The 21,653-nt window shown below is 41.9% G+C and overlaps 3 protein-coding genes across 5 annotated transcripts in view; all 3 read right to left on the minus strand.

Moving 5' to 3' along the window:
• trappc13 (trafficking protein particle complex subunit 13) overlaps positions 1-4,563 on the minus strand; it is a 15,696-nt gene extending 11,133 nt beyond the window's left edge. For both annotated transcript variants that reach the window (XM_058057316.2, XM_058057313.2), the window contains exons 1-5: positions 4,411-4,563; positions 3,961-4,029; positions 2,820-2,919; positions 2,657-2,741; positions 2,447-2,574 (exon numbers count right to left, since the gene is read on the minus strand). In XM_058057316.2, the coding sequence (XP_057913299.1) occupies positions 2,447-2,574; positions 2,657-2,741; positions 2,820-2,919; positions 3,961-4,029; positions 4,411-4,456 (428 nt within the window). In that variant the 5' untranslated portion in view covers positions 4,457-4,563. The remainder of the gene's footprint in view (positions 1-2,446; positions 2,575-2,656; positions 2,742-2,819; positions 2,920-3,960; positions 4,030-4,410) is intronic.
• Positions 4,564-5,127: 564 nt separating this feature from the next.
• On the minus strand, positions 5,128-7,061 carry LOC131107368 (lysosomal membrane ascorbate-dependent ferrireductase CYB561A3-like). Its single transcript, XM_078799003.1, has 5 exons — positions 6,652-7,061; positions 5,788-5,996; positions 5,568-5,722; positions 5,311-5,467; positions 5,128-5,250 (listed from the first exon to the last, which is right to left on the minus strand). Exons 1-5 carry the CDS (start codon positions 6,836-6,838, stop codon positions 5,224-5,226), a joined length of 735 nt encoding a protein of 244 aa, XP_078655129.1. The 5' UTR covers positions 6,839-7,061; the 3' UTR covers positions 5,128-5,223.
• A 2,498-nt stretch (positions 7,062-9,559) lies between these two features.
• The window catches only part of LOC131107362 (tumor necrosis factor receptor superfamily member 10B), a 31,959-nt gene continuing 19,865 nt past the window's right edge, over positions 9,560-21,653 (minus strand). The window contains exons 2-10 of one of the 2 annotated variants that reach the window (XM_058057310.2): positions 20,880-21,069; positions 20,665-20,796; positions 14,941-15,052; positions 14,733-14,872; positions 14,551-14,640; positions 14,435-14,481; positions 11,588-11,869; positions 11,470-11,506; positions 9,560-10,928 (exon numbers count right to left, since the gene is read on the minus strand). In XM_058057310.2, the coding sequence (XP_057913293.2) occupies positions 10,633-10,928; positions 11,470-11,506; positions 11,588-11,869; positions 14,435-14,481; positions 14,551-14,640; positions 14,733-14,872; positions 14,941-15,052; positions 20,665-20,796; positions 20,880-21,069 (1,326 nt within the window). In that variant the 3' untranslated portion in view covers positions 9,560-10,632. Of the gene's footprint in view, positions 10,929-11,469; positions 11,870-14,434; positions 14,482-14,550; positions 14,641-14,732; positions 14,873-14,940; positions 15,053-20,664; positions 20,797-20,879; positions 21,070-21,653 lie in introns of both variants that reach the window. The other variant, XM_058057309.2, reaches the window with a different exon arrangement.

The following is a 21,653-nucleotide window of genomic DNA, read 5'->3' on the forward strand; positions in this document are numbered from 1 at the left end:
TTGGAGTCCACCTGCAGTAAATTCAGTTGATTGGACATGATTTGGAAATATAATAACTGTCTATATAAGGTCCCACAGTTGACTGTGCATGTCAGAGCACAAACACCAAGCATGAAGTCAAAACAACTGTCTGTAGACCTGCGAGACAGGATTGTCTTGAGGCACAAATCTGGGGAAGGATACAGAAACATTTCTGCTGCTTTGAAGGTCCCAATGAGCACAGTGGCCTCCATTATTCGACTAGTCAGGATAGAAGGAAAAATGAATGCAGCAATATTTTCATCCAGGATATCTCTATATATTGCTGCATTCATTTTCCTTCTATCCTGACTAGTCTGCCAGTTCCTGCTGCTGAAAAACATCCCCACAGCATGATGCTGCCACCACCATGCTTCACTGTAGGGATGGTATTGGCCTGGTGATGAGCAGTGCCTGGTTTCCTCCAAACATGGCGCCTGGCATTCACACCAAAGAGTTCAATCTTTGTCTCATCAGACCAGAGAATTTTGTTTCTCATGGTCTGAGAGTCATTCAGGTGCTTTTTGGCAAATTCCAGACGGGCTGCCATGTTCCTTTTACTAAGGAGTGGCTTTCGTCTGGCCACTCTACCATACAGGCCTGATTGGTGGATTGCTGCAGAGATGGTTGTCCTTCTGGAAGGCTCTCCTCTCTCCACAGAGGAACGCTGGAGCTCTGACAGAGTGACCATCGGGGCCTTGGTCACCTCCCTGACTAAGGCCCTTCTTCCCCGATCGCTCAGTTTAGAAGGCCGGCCAGCTCTAGGAAGAGTCCTGGTGGTTCCAAACGTCTTCCATTTACCAATAATGGAGGCCACTGTGCTCATTGGGACCTTCAAAGCAGCAGAAATTTTTCTGTATCCTTCCCCAGATTTGTGCCTCAAGACAATCCTGTCTCGCAGGTCTACAGACAGTTCTTTTGACTTCATGCTTGGTGTTTGTGCTCTGACATGCACAGTCAACTGTGGGACCTTATATAGACAGTTATTATATTTCCAAATCATGTCCAATCAACTGACTTTACTGCAGGTGGACTCCAATTAAGCTGTAGAAAGATCTCAAGGATGATCAGTGGAAAAAAGATGCACCTGAGCTCAATTTTAAGCTTCATGGCAAAGGCTGTGAATACTTATGTAAATGTGATTTTTTTGTTTTCTATTTTTAATAAATTCAAAAAAAGTCAAAAAAAAACTTTTTCACATTGTCATAATGGAGTATTTTGTGTAGAATTTTGAGGTAAGACATTAATTTAATTCAGTTTGGAATGAGGCTGTAACATGACAAAATGTAGAAAAAGTGAAGCGCTGTGAATACTTTCCGGATGCACTGTATATAGCACATTATGTTCAAGACTCTTCATCCTTGTATTTAGCAAACATCAACTGCTTGTATTGTTTCTTGAATTGGCTCATCGTTGTGCATTGTTTGAGATCCTTAGTCAATCCATTCCATAGTTTGATTCCACATACTGAAATGCTATGGCTAGCATAACGTAGTCCTAGCATAGAAGTGTTTCAAATTTAGTTCTTCCCTGAGATCATATTTCTCCTCTCCAAGTATTGGATGACATTTTTCGGTAGTTGTTTATTTTTAGCCTTATGAGAGATGTGTTGGAACTGCTGTGCTGCTGTTGATGTGTTCAGGTCAGAATAAAGTTGAGTAAAAGACTCCGCGTGACTTTGTGGGGATACACGCCCCCAGCATGGACTGTTCTCTCGCCTGGCATCGGGGAGAAGGCTCTGCAGCATCCGCTGTAGGACGACCAGGTTCAGAGACAGCTACTTCCCCCTGGCCATCAGACTGCTGAATGCCAAATAAGCCCCTCTACCTTTACTTACATTATTATTATTTATTTAAATTATTTAAATTATTTGGGCAATTTACTGTTCACGCTGTACTTTACATTATGTTGTTCATATTTGGTGTCTATTCTATCTATTTATTCTCCACATTATTATTATTATTATTTATTATTACTTATCTTCTTTTGTGTCTGTTATTATATGGGAGCCAGGCAACAACATTTCGTTGGCAATTTCACTACTGTGTTTTTGTGCAATGACAATAAAGGGAGTCTATGTCTACTACACCGTGCTTACATCTGCTGTCCTAATAAAAGAGGTGTGGCTTGCCATGATGCTTGTGCATTAGTTATGCTACAAAAAATTTGCATAATTTATCAAATAAATTAGTTGCCGCCAGTCCTAAAAAAAAATACATAACATTTTCTTAAATATGCATATTTTTTGGACAAATAATATGCCTTATTCAATGAAGAAACAGCGCAATTTATATTTATATTTTGCTCGGGTAAACCGTGCCGGAGTAAAGCTGCAAAATTTGAAGCGTCAAGTGGCGAGGGATTACTGCACAACTGTCAATGATGATGATAACCACAGACTATCAACAAAGGAGGAGGAATGACGCACATGTGTGTTCCGATCTCTTTGACCTCGTGGTGAATGACGTCATCAATGCAGCACTCAGGTTTGAGTTCAGCCACGGCTGAGTTGGACGCCGACAGATTGAGTCTTTGTGAGCTGGTCTGGAGGTCCGCCTGAGGAGGATCACAAGGGAGGTTTGGCGGGTTTGGGGAGATGAGGGTGGTATTCTGGGTGTCAAGATGGCGGTGGCCGTACCTTGACCAGAATGTCCTTCACCACCTGACTGCTGTCGTTGTGCACACTGATGTAGCTGGAGAAGGTCTCGCCCAGGAAAATGTTCCTGAAAGAGGAAAAAAAGTCTGACTCTGAATTAGCACTCGAAAGCAGCACGCCCTCGTGCTAATTGCTGAAGACTCACCCAAAGTTCTGAGGTAGCGTTAGCATCTCGCCCAGCATCAACGTCTCGGCACCTTTGATGGTAGACGGGTCATCCCGCATGAGCTGACCGAACAAGTCACCTGCCGAAAATATAAAATATAGTATTGTTACAAACATAAAAAAACAGTGTTTCCTCCAACACATTCATTTCTTTGTGGCAACCCACCACAATTACATTTGGACCGCCACAGAGTCTCTCCCAGTCTCACAAATACGTTACCGTAGGACAGTCTGTGTTGCAGGCTGACCAAACCACAAAATAAACAGTACATCAGGTAACAGGTAAGTGTGCATGCAAAATCCTAATGTTAACTGTGCCCAACAGAGTGCCCGCAAGACATGCTGGGTACTCAATTCTACAAAATAGTGAGCTATTAGCTGTACAATTACATGTACATTAGCTTTAAAGGAGGCCTATTTCGACCCTTTGTATTGAGTTGTGGACTCCTGTGGAGAAGCTACACACAATAAACTGCACAAAGAGCTTTCTAGATCTTCCAGAATCTGCACTTTCCTTGGATTTGTGGCGGGGTACACCCTGGACTGGTGGCCAGCCAATCACAGGGCACATATAGACAAACAACCATTCACACTCACATTCATACCTATGGACAATTTGGAGTGGCCAATTAACCTAGCATGTTTTTGGAATGTGGGAGGAAACCGGAGTACCTGGAGAAAACCCACGCATGCAAACTCTACACAGAGAGGCCCAGGGTGGAATCGAACTCGGATCTCCAAGCTGTTTAGCCTGCACGCTAACCACCCCTCCACCGTGCAGCCCCAATGTGAACAACACTTTCTAATTTAATGAGTATATCGGTATATATAGGTGTTGATGATACATGAATGAAGTATTTGGAGAGTTCACTGAAAAGTGTTTAGGACATAATTTTCTGTGATGAAATATGTTATTAATATTTCACACATTTTTTATGACACATGCCATAGAGCTCTTTTTTAACTGTCCACACACTGACACTTAGTTCTGTGTCATGGCCAATGATGCAAATTAGATGATGACCCCTATACCCCTTGATAACCAACTCCACAGATACATCGCAGCCCTGTGGGAAACACTAAAAACAATAATCCTTCATACAAATAAAAGATTGTATCACCTGGCAGGTCTCGATCTTCGCACGTCACTGGTAGGTTTGTGAAGAGAGTGGGTTTGGTTAGTCGCATTACTGCAAAACAAAATGTCACTTTATTAGTGCACTGTATAACTAAAGTCATCGTCTCCAGGTGGGGGCTATACTGTATCTACAATGATCACAATTTTACTAGCACTTCATAGCAACACAACTGCTGTGTTCTAAACAACACCAACCGGACATAATTAAGAGTCTAAACAATTCCTCAAGATAAACACACTACTAACTCACATGTTGTCATATAACCAGATATGTCTGTAAAATATTATTATATTCAGCTCTCCGTACTAAAATATGTGCTTGTAACGATTAGCAGCATTAGCAGCTAGCAACAGGAAGTAAAAACAGCCAGCTCCTGTGACACTTATAAGTAACAATTCTCTAAAAACATGTTGTTGCTGGTTGTTGGAATACCTTTTAATGCGAGCAGATGTTCCTGCTTGGTCTGACTGACATCCATTTTGACACAAATAGCTTTTATTCGCGGTCGTTAGCTACTCAGGTAGCTAACTGTTGTGACAGCAGTCGGACCTGACCGGAAGTACATGTCTTCCTCGTGGTTTAGTGTAGGCTTGGATGCTGCTGCACCCGAGAGGAAGGTAGAGGTACTACAACAATAAAACTAACTTGGTGGAAGTAAAATAAATATTTGATGGAGATTAAATAAAAATTTTGACGTTTTTTTTAAAAAAGAAAGCATAATATGTTAATTGTTCCTAAGTCATGTCAAATAAAGTGGTCATCTCACACTCACTTTACTCACTTTAGTTTATGGGTTGTTGTATATTGTTGATATGTTTACTGTTGATATGTTTACAGTCGATGTTTCATAGTGGATTGTTTGTCTTTTCTGTGTAGGTGTTTGGTATATTGCTTTTTTATCTCTCTGCTGCTGTAACATTTAAATGGGCCCCTTGTGGGATAAACAAAGTACAATCTGATTCATTTAATCATAAAAGAAACTCTTAATCATGTGATCGCATTGAAACAGCATATATTTGATGTGCAATAATAATCATTTTAACAATGTTCTTTTCGGTTGAATTGTAAATTGGTGTGGTGGCAGGATTGACATAACAAATTTAATTCCTTCATGTATCCCACAGGAGAACAATGCTCGAACAGAGTAGTTCTTTATTCATGCAGGACGTTTGTTAACATCAAGTCATCTGTCACACTTTAAATGTCAGGAACATGTGATTCTCTGTCGTCATCTGACTGGAACGTTCAAATGGCTTCCTCTCGGAGGAGAAGCTGCAATTAAAACAAGAACATGAAGCACATTTCACATTTGAATGACACCACTGGACTCACAGGAGCCTCTTCGTTGTCTGTGTTGGGACGCTGCCAGTCCGCTTTGGCCAGGATTCCAAACACAACCACCCCGAAGGCCACAATGAGGACTCCCAGAGTGTTTGCAAACTGGGCCTCTGCGGGCAACAAGCTGTAAGCTTCGGCAGAGACTCCATCACTACGACAACAACAAGAAGAATAACAGGACTTTTGTTTTGTATGACGCTTAAGTGTGACTTAAAATCATACACATCCTAAAGTGCTGATTCTCTACTCACAGGACAAAAAAAAGGTTTTCATTGATTCCACTGATGCAGGAGGCCAACCCGAGAATCAGCACAACCTTTCCCATCCAGATGTGGAGCGGTTTCAGGCCAGCACGGAACCATAGTGGAGAACAGGGGACGAGAAAGCCGGCCAAGCCGAGGAGCCACTGTTGATCCAGAAGAAGTGAATGAAGATCTCACAGGGAGGCTGTGGTCTCAGAGGCGGGCCTACCTGACATGCGAAGGTGACCACGGTGCACATTCCCACCCAGCTGTGCAGGGAGTACATATGTGGGATGTTGAGGCTCCTGTGGACGTCAAAGGCGGCAGACAGGCCCACGATGGAGAGCAGTAGGGCGGCCAGCATGAGGCCGGCGTGGAGGAGCTTCCAGGGCTGCTTCCTCTGGGACCACGTGCAAGGGATGCGGTACAGCACAGCAGCTAGGAGCATCCAGCAATTCAATTAATTGTTGCCTCTTAACAAGCAGTAAATAAGGTAAACTGGTCAAAAGCAGATAAAAAGAACCAAAAAAAGTCTTAATTCATCATTAAATGTGTTGTTTTAGCAATGCTATAGTGACTATATATAAGAATTTAATTTAATTTAATTTAATTTAATTTAATTTAATTTAATTTAATTTAATTTAATTTAATTTAATTTAATTTAATTTAATTTAATTTAATTTATAGTAATTAAAGTATTTTTTCATATATGTTCATCAATTTCAAAATTCAATTCAATTTATTTATTTTATTTTATTTTATTTTATTTTATTTTATTTTATTTTATTTTATTTTATTTTATTTTATTTTATTTTATTTTATTTTATTTTATTTTATTTTATTTTATTTTATTTTATTTTATTTTATTTTATAAAAATATATATTTTTTCTACAATAATGTACAAATGACTCCCTAAAAACACGATGAGAATAAATTTTTTTTTTTTTACACACATTCACTTTACAATTGAATCACTGATCTGTATGAAATATAAAAAAGAAAAGCAGTGCCACCTGCTGGATGTTGTGTGCACTAAAAGCAGCGTGTCCACGTGTAGTGCAGTGAAAAAGTGTAATAAGAAGCCTAACCGACCCAGGCCGTAGAGAACCAGCAGTCCGGTCACCATCAGGACAGGATGCCAGTTGAACTGCGACTCCGTGCCGTCCCAAGCGAAGCCGCCGCGCCAGCGCGAGTTCCAGCTGCTGACAAAGACCACGCAGATGATGCCCAGGCAGACGCACAGCCCGAAGGTCGCGTAGAAGAAGCTGGAGGCTGCCATTGTGGCGCAAAAAAAAAGAAATGTTTGGACGTCCACGTCTCAGTGTGGACTGCAGGAGGACAGCGGCGTCTTGAATGCATTATCTCAGTCACTGTGACGGCTGACAGCAGGATGGTCAGGAGGAACGCCTGCTAGATCATCATCACAATGCTTTGGCACGCGTGACAGGAACGGGAACGCTCAAAGAGTCCACTTCGTTCATATTGGGATCTGATTGCACGACACACTTAGGGATACGCCCTCTTAGGACACACCCTCTTAGGACAGGTCTACTCGGGACACACCCTCTTAGGACACACCCTCTTAGGACAGGTCTACTCGGGACACACCCTCTTAGGACAAACCTTCTTAGGACACTCTCTTCAGACAGGCATTCTGTGGTCACGCACCTTCTTCGGACAAGGACACACCTTCTTCGGACAAGGACAAATCTCTTAGGACAAGGACACATCTTGTTAGGACAAGGACCCACCTCTTAGGACAGGCCTTCTTAGGACAAGGGCACACCTTCTTATAGGACAAGCACACACTTTAGGACAAGGACACATCTCTTAGGACAAGGACACACCTTCTTTGGACAAGGACACACGTCTTAGGAAAGGCGTTATTAGGACAAGGACACACCTTCTTTGGACAAGGACACACATCTTAGGACAGGCGTTATTAGGACAAGGACACACCTTCTTTGGACAAGGACACACCTTCTTAGGATAAGGACACACCTCTTAGGACAAGGACACACCTTCTTTGGACAAGGACACACCTTCTTAGGATAAGGACACACCTCTTAGGACAAGGACACACCTTCTTAGGACAAGGACACACGTCTTAGGACAGGCCTTCTTAGGACAAGGACACACTTTCTTTGGACAAGGACACACCTTCTTAGGACAAGGACACAACTCTTAGGACAAGGGCACACCTTCATTGGACAAGGACACACGTCTCAGGACAGGCCTTCTTAGGACAAGGACACACTTTCTTTGGACAAGGACACACTTTCTTTGGACAAGGACACACTTTCTTTGGACAAGGACACACCTTCTTAGGACAAGGACACATCTCTTAGGACAAGGACACACCTCTTAGGAAAAGGACACACTTTCTTAGGACAAGGACACACCTTTGGATGAGGACACACCTTCTTAGGACAAGGACACACCTCTTTGGACAAGGACACACCTCCTTAGGACAGGCCTTATTAGGACACACCCTCTCAGCACAGGTCTTCTTAGAACACATCCTCTCGGGACAAGCAATCTTAAACAATCTTAATCCTCTTAGGAGACACACCTTGTGACAAGGCTCCTCTTATAGGACACACACCTTCTTATAGGACACACACCCTCTTATAGAACACACCCTCTTATAGGACACACACCCTCTTATAGGACACACACCCTCTTATAGAACACACCCTCTTATAGAACACACACCCTCTTATAGAACACACCCTCTTATAGGACACACACCCTCTTATAGAACACACCTTCTTATAGGACACACACCCTCTTATAGGACACACACCCTCTTATAGGACACACACCCTCTTATAGAACACACCCTCTTATAGAACACACCTTCTTATAGGACACACACCTTCTTATAGGACACACACCCTCTTATAGAACACACCTTCTTATAGGACACACACCCTCTTATAGGACACACACCCTCTTATAGGACACACACCCTCTTATAGGACACACACCCTCTTATAGAACACACCCTCTTATAGAACACACCCTCTTATAGAACACACACCCTCTTATAGAACACACCCTCTTATAGGACACACACCCTCTTATAGAACACACCTTCTTATAGGACACACACCCTCTTATAGGACACACACCCTCTTATAGGACACACACCCTCTTATAGGACACACACCTTCTTATAGGACACACACCCTCTTATAGAACACACCCTCTTATAGAACACACACCCTCTTATAGGACACACCCTCTTATAGGACACACACCCTATTATAGAACACACACCCTCTTATAGGACACACACCCTCTTATAGGACACACACCCTCTTATAGAACACACCTTCTTATAGGACACACACCCTCTTATAGGACACACACCCTCTTATAGGACACACACCCTCTTATAGGACACACACCTTCTTATAGGACACACACCCTCTTATAGAACACACCCTCTTATAGAACACACACCCTCTTATAGGACACACCCTCTTATAGGACACACACCCTATTATAGAACACACACCCTCTTATAGGACACACACCCTCTTATAGGACACACACCCTCTTATAGGACAAAGCCTCTTGGGATAAAACTTAAGATCCACCTTCATAGGACAGGCCTTTTTAGGACATACACTCTGAGGAGGCGGAGTCCATCCCAGCTGATCCTGGACTGACGGCCCGTCAATCAGAGACGGGGAGAAACGTGAACGAAGCCAAGTTGAGCGCTACAAAGGAAAGGTGTGCGTGTCCAAGTCCACCATTAGTTTCTCCAGCAACACCAACCATGACTTCCTGTAGCTAACAAGCTAATCAGCCCGAATGTCACGAGGCCGCCGTCATCTGACTTCTTCTCCCGTGGGAAAGAAGTCCTGTCGGCGTGAAACAGCAGGCTGGTTAACATTGTCTTTTAGATGCTGTACTTGGTTCAATTAACATACGGCGTTGCTTAGATGAGAGCTGGAAAAAGACTTCATTCATGACAAAAGCAGCCATGACGTCCAAAAAAGCAATTTATTCTTCCAACAAATACAAAACAAACATTCATAATTCACGAGGGAGTCTCTGTACAAAACATTTCATCAAAATGGACATCTTTCATCATTTAAGTCTTAACAGCACTTAACTTTATTGATTCCAACAATGAAAGCGAATTCTTTGCCCTGCTGCTTTGCTCCTTCAATCATTCCATGAAGTCACAGCTGGAAAACAATATGAAAAAGTCATGTGACCAAGCCTTTGAGATCGATGCAGGATGAAGTTTCTTTGTCGACCACTAGATGGCAGCGCCAGCACTGAGCATCACAATACAGTAGACTCATTCTGTACAGGGCAGATGGGGTGGGCGGAGGAGGGTCCAGTTTCAGCTAGCATGTTCCTGATTGGACCTCTACAATCATCTGTGTGCGCGCGCACACACACGCACATAAACACACACACACATACTTTGAGGCTCATTGCAAAGAAGCTAACGTTTGGTAGTAACAAAGTTGAACTGTTTGAAACTTCCTTCATCGAAGCTAAACGGGACAAGAGGATGCGTACCTGCAGTCCGAGACTGGTTAGCGAAGTGGACTATTTGGGCTGCGGGACTCCTGATTGAAATGTAACTTTTAGAGGCCGAGGGAGCGTGCACGTTTTGCTTGAAAGGCATAAATAAGGCGCGGAATAATAAATAGGAGAATAAATAAAATGTTGCCGGGAGCATCGTGGTTCTTTTCCGTAACAATCGGAGCAAAAAGGTGATTTGACAACGTTTAGTGACTTCATGCTAGCAGAGAAACATTCATGGTGGTGTAACAGGTAGCGTGACTACATTGTGCCAGTAGGGGGCAGTGCATGGCATAATCGCTAACAGCGCGCCAGACCAGTGTATCATGTGCTCGCCACAAGGTGGCGCTCAGTGAGTTCACTTCTTCTTTTTCTGTGGCGTTCAGCGTCCTTCGAGCAGCTCGGCTTCCCCTTTTTGTCTCATGTGTTCTTCAAAAAAAACAAAAAACTACTGGCTCTCCAAGCCGCGAAGAAGTAAGTCCACGAAGGGCATCAACACGCCCGCGGCGGGGCGGCGTCCCTTCAGGGGGCGTGTTTGTAGAAGCCTCGCCGCAGCGCCTCTGAGGCGATGCTCTCGGCTGAGCGGCGCTGGTCCAGGTCCAGCAGGGCCTGCAGCAGTTGGTTGATGTCGGCCTTCAGGCCCTGACGCTGCATCCAGTTCTTCAGCAGCTCGTACACTTTGTCGCCCGCCACGCCGCCCTCCGCCATGCGAATGTGGTTGTCGCTGACGCCAATGTTCCTGAAGAACTTGTTGTGGATCCTCACGTCCAGGTGCTTGTCGAACAGGTCGAAGCTCTTCCTCAGGGACTTTTCGGACTCTGGAAAACAAACATGTACTCATTGTTAAAACACTCGGAATACTTCAATAAGTACGCTTTGTGCTCAGGTCTGAGTGCACTAACTCCGACAACATATCCACTTGTTATGCACTTCAAATAAACATAATGACGGATGGGAAAAATGGCATGGTGGACAAGTGTGAAAGTTAGATGGTGTCATCACCCCACATATCGATTGCAGACCTGTGGGAAACACCATTGTGGGAAAAAGGGGGGTGCACCACAGTTGGTCCTTGCAATATTGCGGTTTCCTTGTCGCTATGTTTCGCGGTAGACTATGGTAATATGTAGTATGTCAACCATGGATGTAAAGTAGAAAAAAAGGTTCTCCTCCCATTCTGTGTGGAAGTGGTAAGTTTGTGGCTTCTTTCCTTGTCCATTTTCCCCACTCTGTTTGAAATCCTTAAATAAATTCAAGGTTAACTGAGTCCCTGCACAGTGGTCGCCAACGTTTTTTCATGCGAGAGCTACTTTAACAAAATGAAAATGGCCGAGAGCTTTCATAGCGAGCGCGTCCTACCTTGCAGCGGGATCAAGCGATGCTGCAGAGGATCCTCCTGAAAGAGTGAAGAGACATGAAGGACGAGTGGACGGGCCGAGAACGTGCCTTTCCTTCCCTGTCCCGTCCCGATGCTCACCATGGCGGCAGGCGTGACCCTGCAGGCGGCCGGGCTCTCCTGAGGACTGTTCCCGGACGAGGCTGCGGTGGGGAGGGCCGACAGGCTGGTCTGAGACGAGCTGGTGGTGTTGGGGAGGCTGTCCCCAAGTCCGCGGTCCTCGTCCTCCACGGGAGACGAGGCCTTGGTCATGCCGGCCTGCGTCTCCTGCAGCAGGGGTCGCGACTCCGGCCTGGAATCCTCCCCCTCCAGGCCGGCGTTCCGACTGTTCTGACACTCCTCTGCCGTGGGGGCACTCTCATCCTAAACAGACGAATCAAGTACTTACATTTATCATCATAATTCATAACAAAACATACAATCATCGCATTAAAGCGTTTGTTTGGCTATGCTAGCTAAGCTTAGTACCTTGTTTCACGCACACACATCAGGAAGTATTGACAGGCAAGCACTGCGTTCACATTGATAAGTACGGTAAAATGCAGTACACAAGTGGCGAGTTTATCACCCTTGACAGTCGCCATCTTGGCTACGTAGTGGAAGGGGAAGGACTAACGTGAAAGAACGCAACCAAAAGTGGTGAAAATGATTGTGATACGTACATACGTGTGCAAAGATAGATTTGGGAAAGCACCACATGGCCAAAATTGGCACGCTTACGGAACCGAGTGCAAGTGTGTACACTAGGGTGACCAAATATCCTGTTTCCCCAGGCCGTGTCCTGTTTTTACAACCTCTCCTGGCAGTCATGTTTTTCATTCAGATATTATTTTGCAATACGAGAAAAATTTCCATGGAAATTTTCAATGGGCCTGACTCTTTCTCAATTCTGGCCCAGCGTCGTACCCTCGCACATTACTTATGATCAAGACCTTTCCAGAGATAACACGCAGGCGGTTTGCCCCGATCAGTAACATCCGATTTCTATAAAACATGCCGATAAAATGCCAGCAATGCCGATCACAAAAGTCGATCAAGTTGAGGCTAGCACTAATGTAGCCTGCAGTAACCCTTACATGCAGTGTAGTGTCTTGCCCTAACTGCTAACACATGCTAATCTAACGGCTAACACATACCACGAAAAATACCTGGCGGGGGTATAGCACATTAATAGGCTTTAATACGGCGTTTGAAGAACAACACTTGGCGGAGTATTGTGATATTTGGAGGCAGCTAACGCAGCCACGCGGCTAACACTCACACCCGTATGTGTGTGACAGACGGCTAACACTCACACCCGTATGTGTGTGACAGACGGCTAACCCAAATAAGCACAAAAAATTATTCATTCATAATTTCTAGGGTTATTGTTTGTGCTGCTACGGTATCATGTTCCTTGTTAGCATGCTAACATTAGCGTAGTAGCATTTTCACAAGGAGATACTTCTATAATGGGATTATTATGCTAGTCGTCATGTTAACGTTAGCATAGTAGCCCTTTCTTTGTGAAACACTTTGTGCTATTATGCTAAGTGGTAGCGTGGTAAAGTTAGCGTGTTTAGCCATTTTCATTAGTTTTAACATTGGCAGACAGTTTAGCATGTTAAAGTTAAAATTAACATAGTACCATTTTTGCTGTTTTGGAGTAGGAACCTATATAAAAAGATTGCTATTATGCTATCATGTCTGGTGTTAGCATGTTAATGCTAGCATGATAACAGTAGCATTTTTGGACATTTTTGTAGCATGGTACCATTGTTAGCATGCTAACATGAACATAATAGCATTTTCATGAGTAGACACTTCTATAAAAGGATTATTATGCTAGGAGTCAGCATGTTAACGTTAGCATAGTAGCCTTTTTTGCGCTTTGTATAAGTAGACTTACAGAAACACTTAGTGCTATCATGTTAAGTAGTAGCATGGTAAAGTTAGCGTGTTTAGCCATTTTCATTAGTTTTAACATTGGCAGACAGTTTAGCATGTTAAGTTAAAATTAACATTATCCATTTTAGCAGTTTTCACGAGTAGGAACCTATATAAAAACTTGCTATCATGCTATCATGTCTGGTGTTACCATGTTAGTGCTAGGACAATAAGAGTAGCATAGTAGCATTTTTTTTAAATTTTTGTAGCATTGGTACCATTGTTAGCATGTTAACATGAGCATAGTAGCCATTTTCATTAGTTTTAACGTTGGCAGACAGTTTAGCATGTTAAAGTTAAAATTAACATAGCACCATTTTTGCCGTTTTCAGGAGTAGGAACCTATATAAAAAGCTTGCTATCTTGCTATTATGTCTGGTGTTAGCATGTTAGCACTAGCATGATAACAGTAGCATAGTAGCATTTTTTTTACATTTTAGTAGCATGGTACCATTGTTAGCATGCTAACATGAACATGGATTATTATGCTAGGAGTCGGCATGTTAACGTTAGCATAGCAGCCTTTTTTGCGCTTTGTATAAGTAGACTTACAGAAACAGTGCTATCATGTTAAGTGGTAGCATGGTAAATTTAGCGTGTTTAGCCATTTTCATTAGTTTTAACATTGGCAGACAGTTTAGCATGATAAAGTTAAAATGAACATTATCCATTTTAGCTGTTTTCATGAGTAGGAACCTATATAAAAACTTGCTATCATGCTATCATGTCTGGTGTTACCATGTTAGCGCTAGCATGATAAGAGTAGCAAAGTAGCATAGTTTTTTTTTTTACATTTTTGTAGCATGGTACAATTGTTAGCATGCTAACATTAGCAAACAGATTGCAGTCCTGCGGAAATGCTCATACCTTAGATGGGCAACTCAAGCACTTGTTTGGGTGGGTTAGCTTGTGAAGCTAACTGTCCCTTCCCATCAGTCTGTGGCAGTATATATTCACATTCAGGCATTTGCAGTAAAAACGTTTATTGATTAAAAGACTTACGATGGGAACCTTCACAATTTCGTCGGCCTCAAAGTGACTCTTCATGCCTATGGGGAGAAAGCAGACAATTAGTCATTAAGATGATATAAAGGCGGCGGCCATGTTTTTCCACTCACATGGTTGAAAAAAATGCGGTTTGATGACAAAATACCACACTGCCAGCACGATGAGGACAACAATGACGACGCAGCACAGGATGGGAACGACTGAAACACAACAGCAACGAAGAAACAAACGACAACGTCAGCAGAGTTTAAAAATCTAAAAAACATTTAAAAAAGAGAATGAGTTACCACACCGATGTTTGCTGGCGAGACAGGGGCAGGAGTGGGCGTGGTTTGGGTGGACGGGATTTGGGTGGGAGACGTATGGCGCTTTCTGCACACGGTGTTGGAAGAGTGGGTGCACTTCTTCTCCTCCTCCTCGCCTGATTTACACCTGAGCACAAAACATCATCAGCTGCCTCCATTGGTGCTTTCTGATTGGTCCAAGTTAAATACGCTTACTTGGCACAGCGTTTGCAGACTTCACAGGCCTGGTCGGAGACGCAGAACGTTCCGGGTTTGCACTGGCACTTGGTGTCGGAAATGGTGGTGCAGGACGCCGTCTCCTTCTCGTCTGAGGACGGGAAGACAGCATTATTCGTCGTTTCTCAATCAATCATCGCTCATAAACAAACACATGGGAACGGGAGTGTCGCTTGTCCTTCCAGGTCCATACGGTAGATGGCACAGTAACTTCCTCAGACGTCTAATTTATTATTATTATTATTATTAATAATAATAATAAACATATATTATTTATGATTTTTGTTTGTTTATTCTTTTTTATTTCTATTTAAAATATCATTTTGTTAATTACAAATAATTATTATATTCATTTTTAATTAACTGAACTTTTTAACAAAAAAGATTTTAAAATGGATTTAGCATGAAAGATGAAGTGTCTTTTAGACATAAAAAATTATTACATTATTATTTAATTATTTAATAATTAATAATACTAATTGATAATTTAATATAATATTTTTATTTAATTCATTATTATTTACATTAAAATTACATTAAAACAATGCATTTAACTGATAAATATCGTTAAAAAAAGGATATATTTTCACAGTAATATTAAAAACTAAAAAAAACACAAAATGTACAATTATAATAAATAAATGAATTGAAAAAATTTATATATTTGCAAAAATTAGTGTTAATTTCCAGGCTTTCATGGGCCACATATGATATGACAATAAAACATGAAAGCATGTATCGCTCTTCTCCACGAGCATTAACTCATTCACCATTATTATTATTTTTGAAACCCAACCGCTCACTCCCAAAGACCTATTTATACGTCTTTTACATTTTTTTGCATGGTGATGATGCAACTCTACAATAGAAGAGAGCATGTTTGGTGCAGTTTTAAAGGGGAATTTTGCCCATCATTTCAATCCTTATTATCCTTATGTTAAACAACACATTTCTTTCCCTTTTCTGTGCATTCCAGTGTGAGAAAACGAGCTAACAACGGACGGCATGGGAAATACCTATTTTGATGTTTTAAATCATCAAAACACGGCAAGATACTGCAACTATTACATGTTATCATGTGTACGTGTTAATGCATGATGCAGGTTATTTTAGAGCAGGGGTGGGCAAACTACGACCGGGGGGCCACATCTGGCCCGCCCGTTCTTTCCAAAGTATTTAATTGAAACTTAACATATAAGCTGGCATCATGGTATAACCTTTTGATGGTTTAAGTAGCTGTTTTATCAATTTGGTTATTTAATGCTCCTGAGAAAAGGGACACAAGCACATACAGCAGATTGCACGACACTTTTACAGATACAATAATGCCAGCTGGACTGTTAGTGTAAAATATATAATATAGCCCCCCGTCAATTTTGTTAAATCAATGCGGCCCCGTGAGTCAAAAAGTTTTAGAGGGTTTAGAGGGTTTCATAGTCAAAATAAACCTTGAAAAATCACTCAAAATCATCAAAAATGGCCGGTATTTACTGGCTGGGAATGAATGAGTTAAAAAAAACAACAACAACACACACACACACACACAAAGAAGCAGCAGAAACCAGTCCATGCGTTGCTGACTGCCACACTCGTGCTACACACTCAGTCAGGATGACCAGAAGACATTATGACTGGGAGAGAGGTGACAAACAGATAAGAGAAACAGATTCCAACACGTAAACAAACTTGAGAAGGATGGAGTGTTGCTTTTTTTTTTTTTTTCTAAGTAACCCCCCCCAGGGTTAGATTCTTATTTTTCCTTCTACTGTCCTCACATAGCATCCTGTCAGTGCCTGCTGACTGCTACAATGCTAACTTTATTCAACACATTTACAATTACGCAATCAGCACAACAACAACTACTACTGTGTCTGCAGGACGTTTTTATAGGACGGCGGTCCAAGGGTAAAAGTGGGCGGCGCCCTCCGGCACAGTGGCACAGTTAAGGACAGCGACATGAGCGATCCACTAAGACGACATTTATGACCACATTTGGCAGCGAAACAAGCCAAACTAAGCAGATTAATTGTCTCGTCACACCAATTATTCGTTCAAGTTAACTTGATGTTTGAGCTCCAAAAATAAAAACCTTAGAACCTTGATATTAAGAAACACAAACATACAGTTGGCCTCTTGTTTGGGAACTTGCTATCTATTTTGCTAATTTGTGTTAACTTTTTAGGACGCCTTAAACTGCTTTTGGTTGATATTTGTGTGTTTAATGAAGAAAACGATAAAGACTAGTCCAGGGGTCTCAAACTCAATTTACTTGGGGGCCACTGGAGCTCGGGTCTGGGTGAGACTGGGCCGCATCAGGTTTTCCCAAAAAAAAAAACGCATTTATTAAAAACAAAAAAATTAAAAAAAACTTCGCTTTGGTTCCAATTTTCTACAAGAAAAGCTCTGATAAAACATTTCACTGTTCTCAAATATCTTACTTTTTATTTTTCTACACAAAATAAGATGAAAAATAAATAAACAAATCAATCAATCAGTAATAAATAAATATAACAATAATAATAAAAACTTAAGAAACCACATATAGTTGGTGGGTAGACAAATTATTTTTTTCAGATTAAAATGAACAAAGCATTATTAGAGCCCTGTAGACATGACAAAACACGACTATAGTCACATTTATACTTTTTTTATTTACAACATATTGCGCAACTGCAGGGTCTTGAGACACATGCTAACTCGCAAACTAGAGAGCTAGCGACCTAAACGGTAGCCTTCAAGTTATTTCCTTCAAACTGGGTGAGCTTGTCCAATACCGATCACACGGATCAATGTATGATGAGTAGTATTGGTCAGCGGCATCCCTGGCAAATTGGTCATCATTAAAAAATAAACATTGTGTATTCTTGCCTTTATTTGTGTGGAACCATTTTTCTACGATTTGACACAAACCTGATTTTTCTTTAAATAGAAATAGACAGAGCACCTCTCCACTCAAACAGGGTGGCCATTGTTTTTAAGCTATTTTGTGCTCATTTGCCATTATAGAAAAGAACAGTTGTAATAATAAAAAAAACTAGTGTTCCCTCGCTTAATCGCGGTTCACCTTTCGCGGATTCGCTTTTTTTTAAGTGTAATTTTGCATTGTGCGTTATGTGTTCCGTGTTCTTGTGGTGTATTAGAGCGATCTAATTTGTGCTGTTGTATATGTGTTATTGTATTTACTACTGCTACCAGTAGAGGGTGTTGTGTACTCATTTGAGAGTTGAAAACATGTCCAGACATGTCCGGTTCATCTCTGTTGGTGTAGCCAGCCACAACACTCCTGATTGGCTAAGGGGGAACCCCACTGTGTTCTGCATTCTGATTGATGGATAATGGTCTATAGCAGGGGTCTCAAACATGCAGCCTGCAAGTCATATGTGGCCCGCAGGACACTAGTTTGAGGCCCCCGCCTTGAAAGTTTAATGTTAGTGCGGCCCGCGCAAGTTTGATATGGATGCTGTACCCAGAAAAAATTATTACGTTTGATTAATGTTCATGTTAAAGGTTAAATAACTGTTAATAGCTATCCTCCCTATCCGTGTGGAAGTGGTAAGTTTTTGGCTATTTAAGTTTAAAGGAAATAACTTGAAGGCTACCGTTTAGGTCGCTAGCTCTCTAGTTTGCAAGATAGCATGTGTCTCAAGACCCTGCAGTTGCGCAATATGTTGTAAATAAAAAGTATAAATGTGACTATAGTCGTGTTTTGTCATGTCTACAGGGCTCTAATAATGCTTTGTTCATTTTAAATCTGAAAAAAATAATTTGTCTACCCAACAACTATATGTGGTTTCTTAAGTTTTTATTATTTGCCGTTTTATTATTATTATTACATTTATTTATTTATTACTGATTGATTGATTTTCTTTATTCTTGATTTGTTTATTTTTCATCTTATTTTGTGTAGAAAAATAAAAAGTAATATATTTGAGAACAGTGGAATGTTTTATCTGAGCTTTTCTTGTAGACAATCGAAACCAAAGCAAAGTTTATTCATTTTTCTGTTTTTAATAAATGTGTTGTTTTTTTTTTTTTTTGGAAAACCTGATGCGGCCCAGTCTCGCCCAGACCCGAGCTCCAGTGGCCCCCAAGTAAATTGAGTCTATAGCCAATCTCCTTTGTGCACCAATGCCATGTTTCTACTTTGCTAGCGATCGTAATTGTATGTCATGCTGTTTATGGAATACGAGGAGGAATTTATACAGTACAAAAGGAGAAATATGTTTTAACACGGATACAAAAACGCTACAGCTGAACGGCGCTGGGACGGGGCACATCAGAGGAGAGACTCACTTAACTCATTCGCTACCAAAGACGTATTTATACACTTTTTTTTTTCAACCTGACCACTCACTCCCAAAGACGTATTTATACGTCTTTGACTTTTTTATTCAAAGAGGCGATGGTACAACTCTACAATAGAAGAGAGTATGTTTGATGCAGTTTTAAGCTGAAAAAGCCTGCCTCTCTATCCCATTGAAATACCAGCTCTACAACAATGAAATTTTAACACCTTTTTTTGTTTATGTTGTGGCATTATTAAACATTTTTGGCGAAATATATATGGCTAAATTTCTGTCAAAATGCTTGAAATTTTTCCTTTTTTCTGCCTTGTTTTTGTTGAGAACTGATATTTGGCTGAAATCTTCTACTGCTGATTACTAAAAAATAGAAAAAGGTAGAAACAAACTTTTTTGTGATGACAGATGATAGTCTAATCTTTCTTTTGGTATATATCATTTTTTATATACAGTATGTATAGAACACAATATTCTGTCAAAAATCAAATATAAGGCATTCAGAAGAGATATTGAATGATGTAGTATTGTACACTAGGTGTCACTAATGTTACATTGATGAAACGACAGCCAGGAAGTACCTGCACTGTACAGGTTCTGTCTTATTCCATCTACTGTATTGGATAATAGGAGTGGAATAAAGGTGACTATAGGAGAGTTGCCTCATCACCTCTTTGTGCCTGTCACGCAAAAAATAATGTAAAAGACATATAAATACGTCGTTGGGAGCAAGCGGTTGGGTTGAAAAAAAAAAATGTCTAAATACGTCTTTGGTAGTAAATGAATTAATAATCAATTAATATATGCTGAAAGCCAATAAAAGTAAGCAATAGGGCGGGCTGCACCCTGGACACCCCTGGACGCCCCTGTAGTATACTCGTGTATACCTCTGTATTAGTGTTTATGTACCATGAAAGTCCAGTACTTTACCAGTACAATAAAAAAAATGAATATGAAATACAATTGAAGCTTTGTCTGCTTTTATTTTGAAGACAACAGGAGGAGGGCTGCGTCTCCAAAGTCCCGAAAACGTTGTGTTCAGGTGAGTCATTATCCTGAAAGTGCACGCTCGCATCAGCATGTAACACGATTCCCTTTCAGGAGGGGGGCGGTGGGGGTGTTCACAAAAGAGACCCCACCCAGGCCGAGCAGGTAAGACCTCGTGGGACACGCTCTCATTGAACGCTGGCAACAAAAGCACAAAGACACGCCCTAACCCGGCCAGGTAACATCATCACGGCACATTGTCCCTGCAGCCACAATAAAACATATCCACTTTCCCAAGCATGCCTCCGTAGGGGGGTGGGGTGGGGGGCAGGAAGGCAACTTTAAAGGGGACAAGTGTCTTCCTGTCACTGCTAGCTGACGTTTAGGATGACTTAGTAGGAGCAGAGGACGCTCTTACCTTGGCGACAGTGCGTACAAGGCAAACATCGATTCATCCCGTTGGGGTGTTCCGTGTACGTGTGGCCGTGCTCGCAGGGAGAACACACCCCCTGCTGGTGGTCACGCTCGCAGGCCCTCAGCACGAACGTCCCTGCGAGGGAAAAACACAAGGTCAAAGGACAAATGGCCTCTTATTGATATTACATTCAGATGGCCGAGCTTTTATTGACATACCAGCCGGGCAGTTGAGGCAGCAGAGTCCTTGGTGGTGGTACTGCTCGTTCTCCACGCAGGTTCGGTGGCGCCGTAGTGTCAAGTTCCTGAAGTCGTCCCCGGACCACTGTGCCGCCGCCACCGCCGCCGGCAGGGGCTCGGCCGCTCGACACGGCGACCTCACGGCCAGGACAAGCATCGCCAGCAGCACCTGAGGGGACGGCGTGGACAAACAAGACGCGTCATTATGAGAGCCAAACGTCGGCGCATAGACCGTCCTTTCAGATGGTATATCACGTGTGGGGGGGTGGGGGGGGGTGTCCTTGTGTCAACAATCTAACCTGAACAATTATTAAAGACTCTTGCAGCATCTCACATAAAACACTTGTGTCAGTACACTTCACGACCAGTAGGGTTAAAGCATCATTTCAACTGATAGCTCATTTTTTGGCAGTGTTGTGTTGCTGGCGATTGAGAAACGTGTGAGTGAGTTAGTTACTATGGTATACCAACATTTTTGTCCCTTTTCTGATATGCTGTTGGAGGTTTTTGATTCATAATGATTTACTCAGTCTAGGGCAAATGTCCAAATGTCCAAAAGCAAGGGCCAGAGGGAAAAAGAAAAGAGTGCAACTTTGCCATTTTGTAAAGCAACACACATCAAACACATTTTTTTTCCAAATATTTCACCTTTCTTCTTAAGTCATCTTTATAAATGTTATTCTCGCAATATTATGTTTTTATTGGCATAATATTCTGGGATTGGCTGGTGACCAGTCCAGGGTGTATTGCTGG

This window comes from Doryrhamphus excisus, linkage group LG19, assembly GCF_037039965.1.
Source record: "Doryrhamphus excisus strain RoL-2023G ecotype Guam linkage group LG19, RoL_Dexc_Guam_v1.1, whole genome shotgun sequence".
Lineage (NCBI taxonomy): Eukaryota > Metazoa > Chordata > Actinopteri > Syngnathiformes > Syngnathidae > Doryrhamphus > Doryrhamphus excisus.

Excerpts from the sequence above, each read along its gene's own strand:
- LOC131107368 (XM_078799003.1), bottom strand. The coding sequence starts at position 6,838 with ATGGCAGCCTCCAGCTTCTTCTACGCGACCTTCGGGCTGTGCGTCTGC. Across the intron at positions 5,997-6,651 it reads GCTGGTTCTCTACGGCCTGG|CTGCTGTGCTGTACCGCATC; the intron begins GTCGGTTAGGCT and ends GGATGCTCCTAG. Across the intron at positions 5,468-5,567 it reads GAAAACCTTTTTTTTGTCCT|TGATGGAGTCTCTGCCGAAG; the intron begins GTGAGTAGAGAA and ends TTGTTGTCGTAG.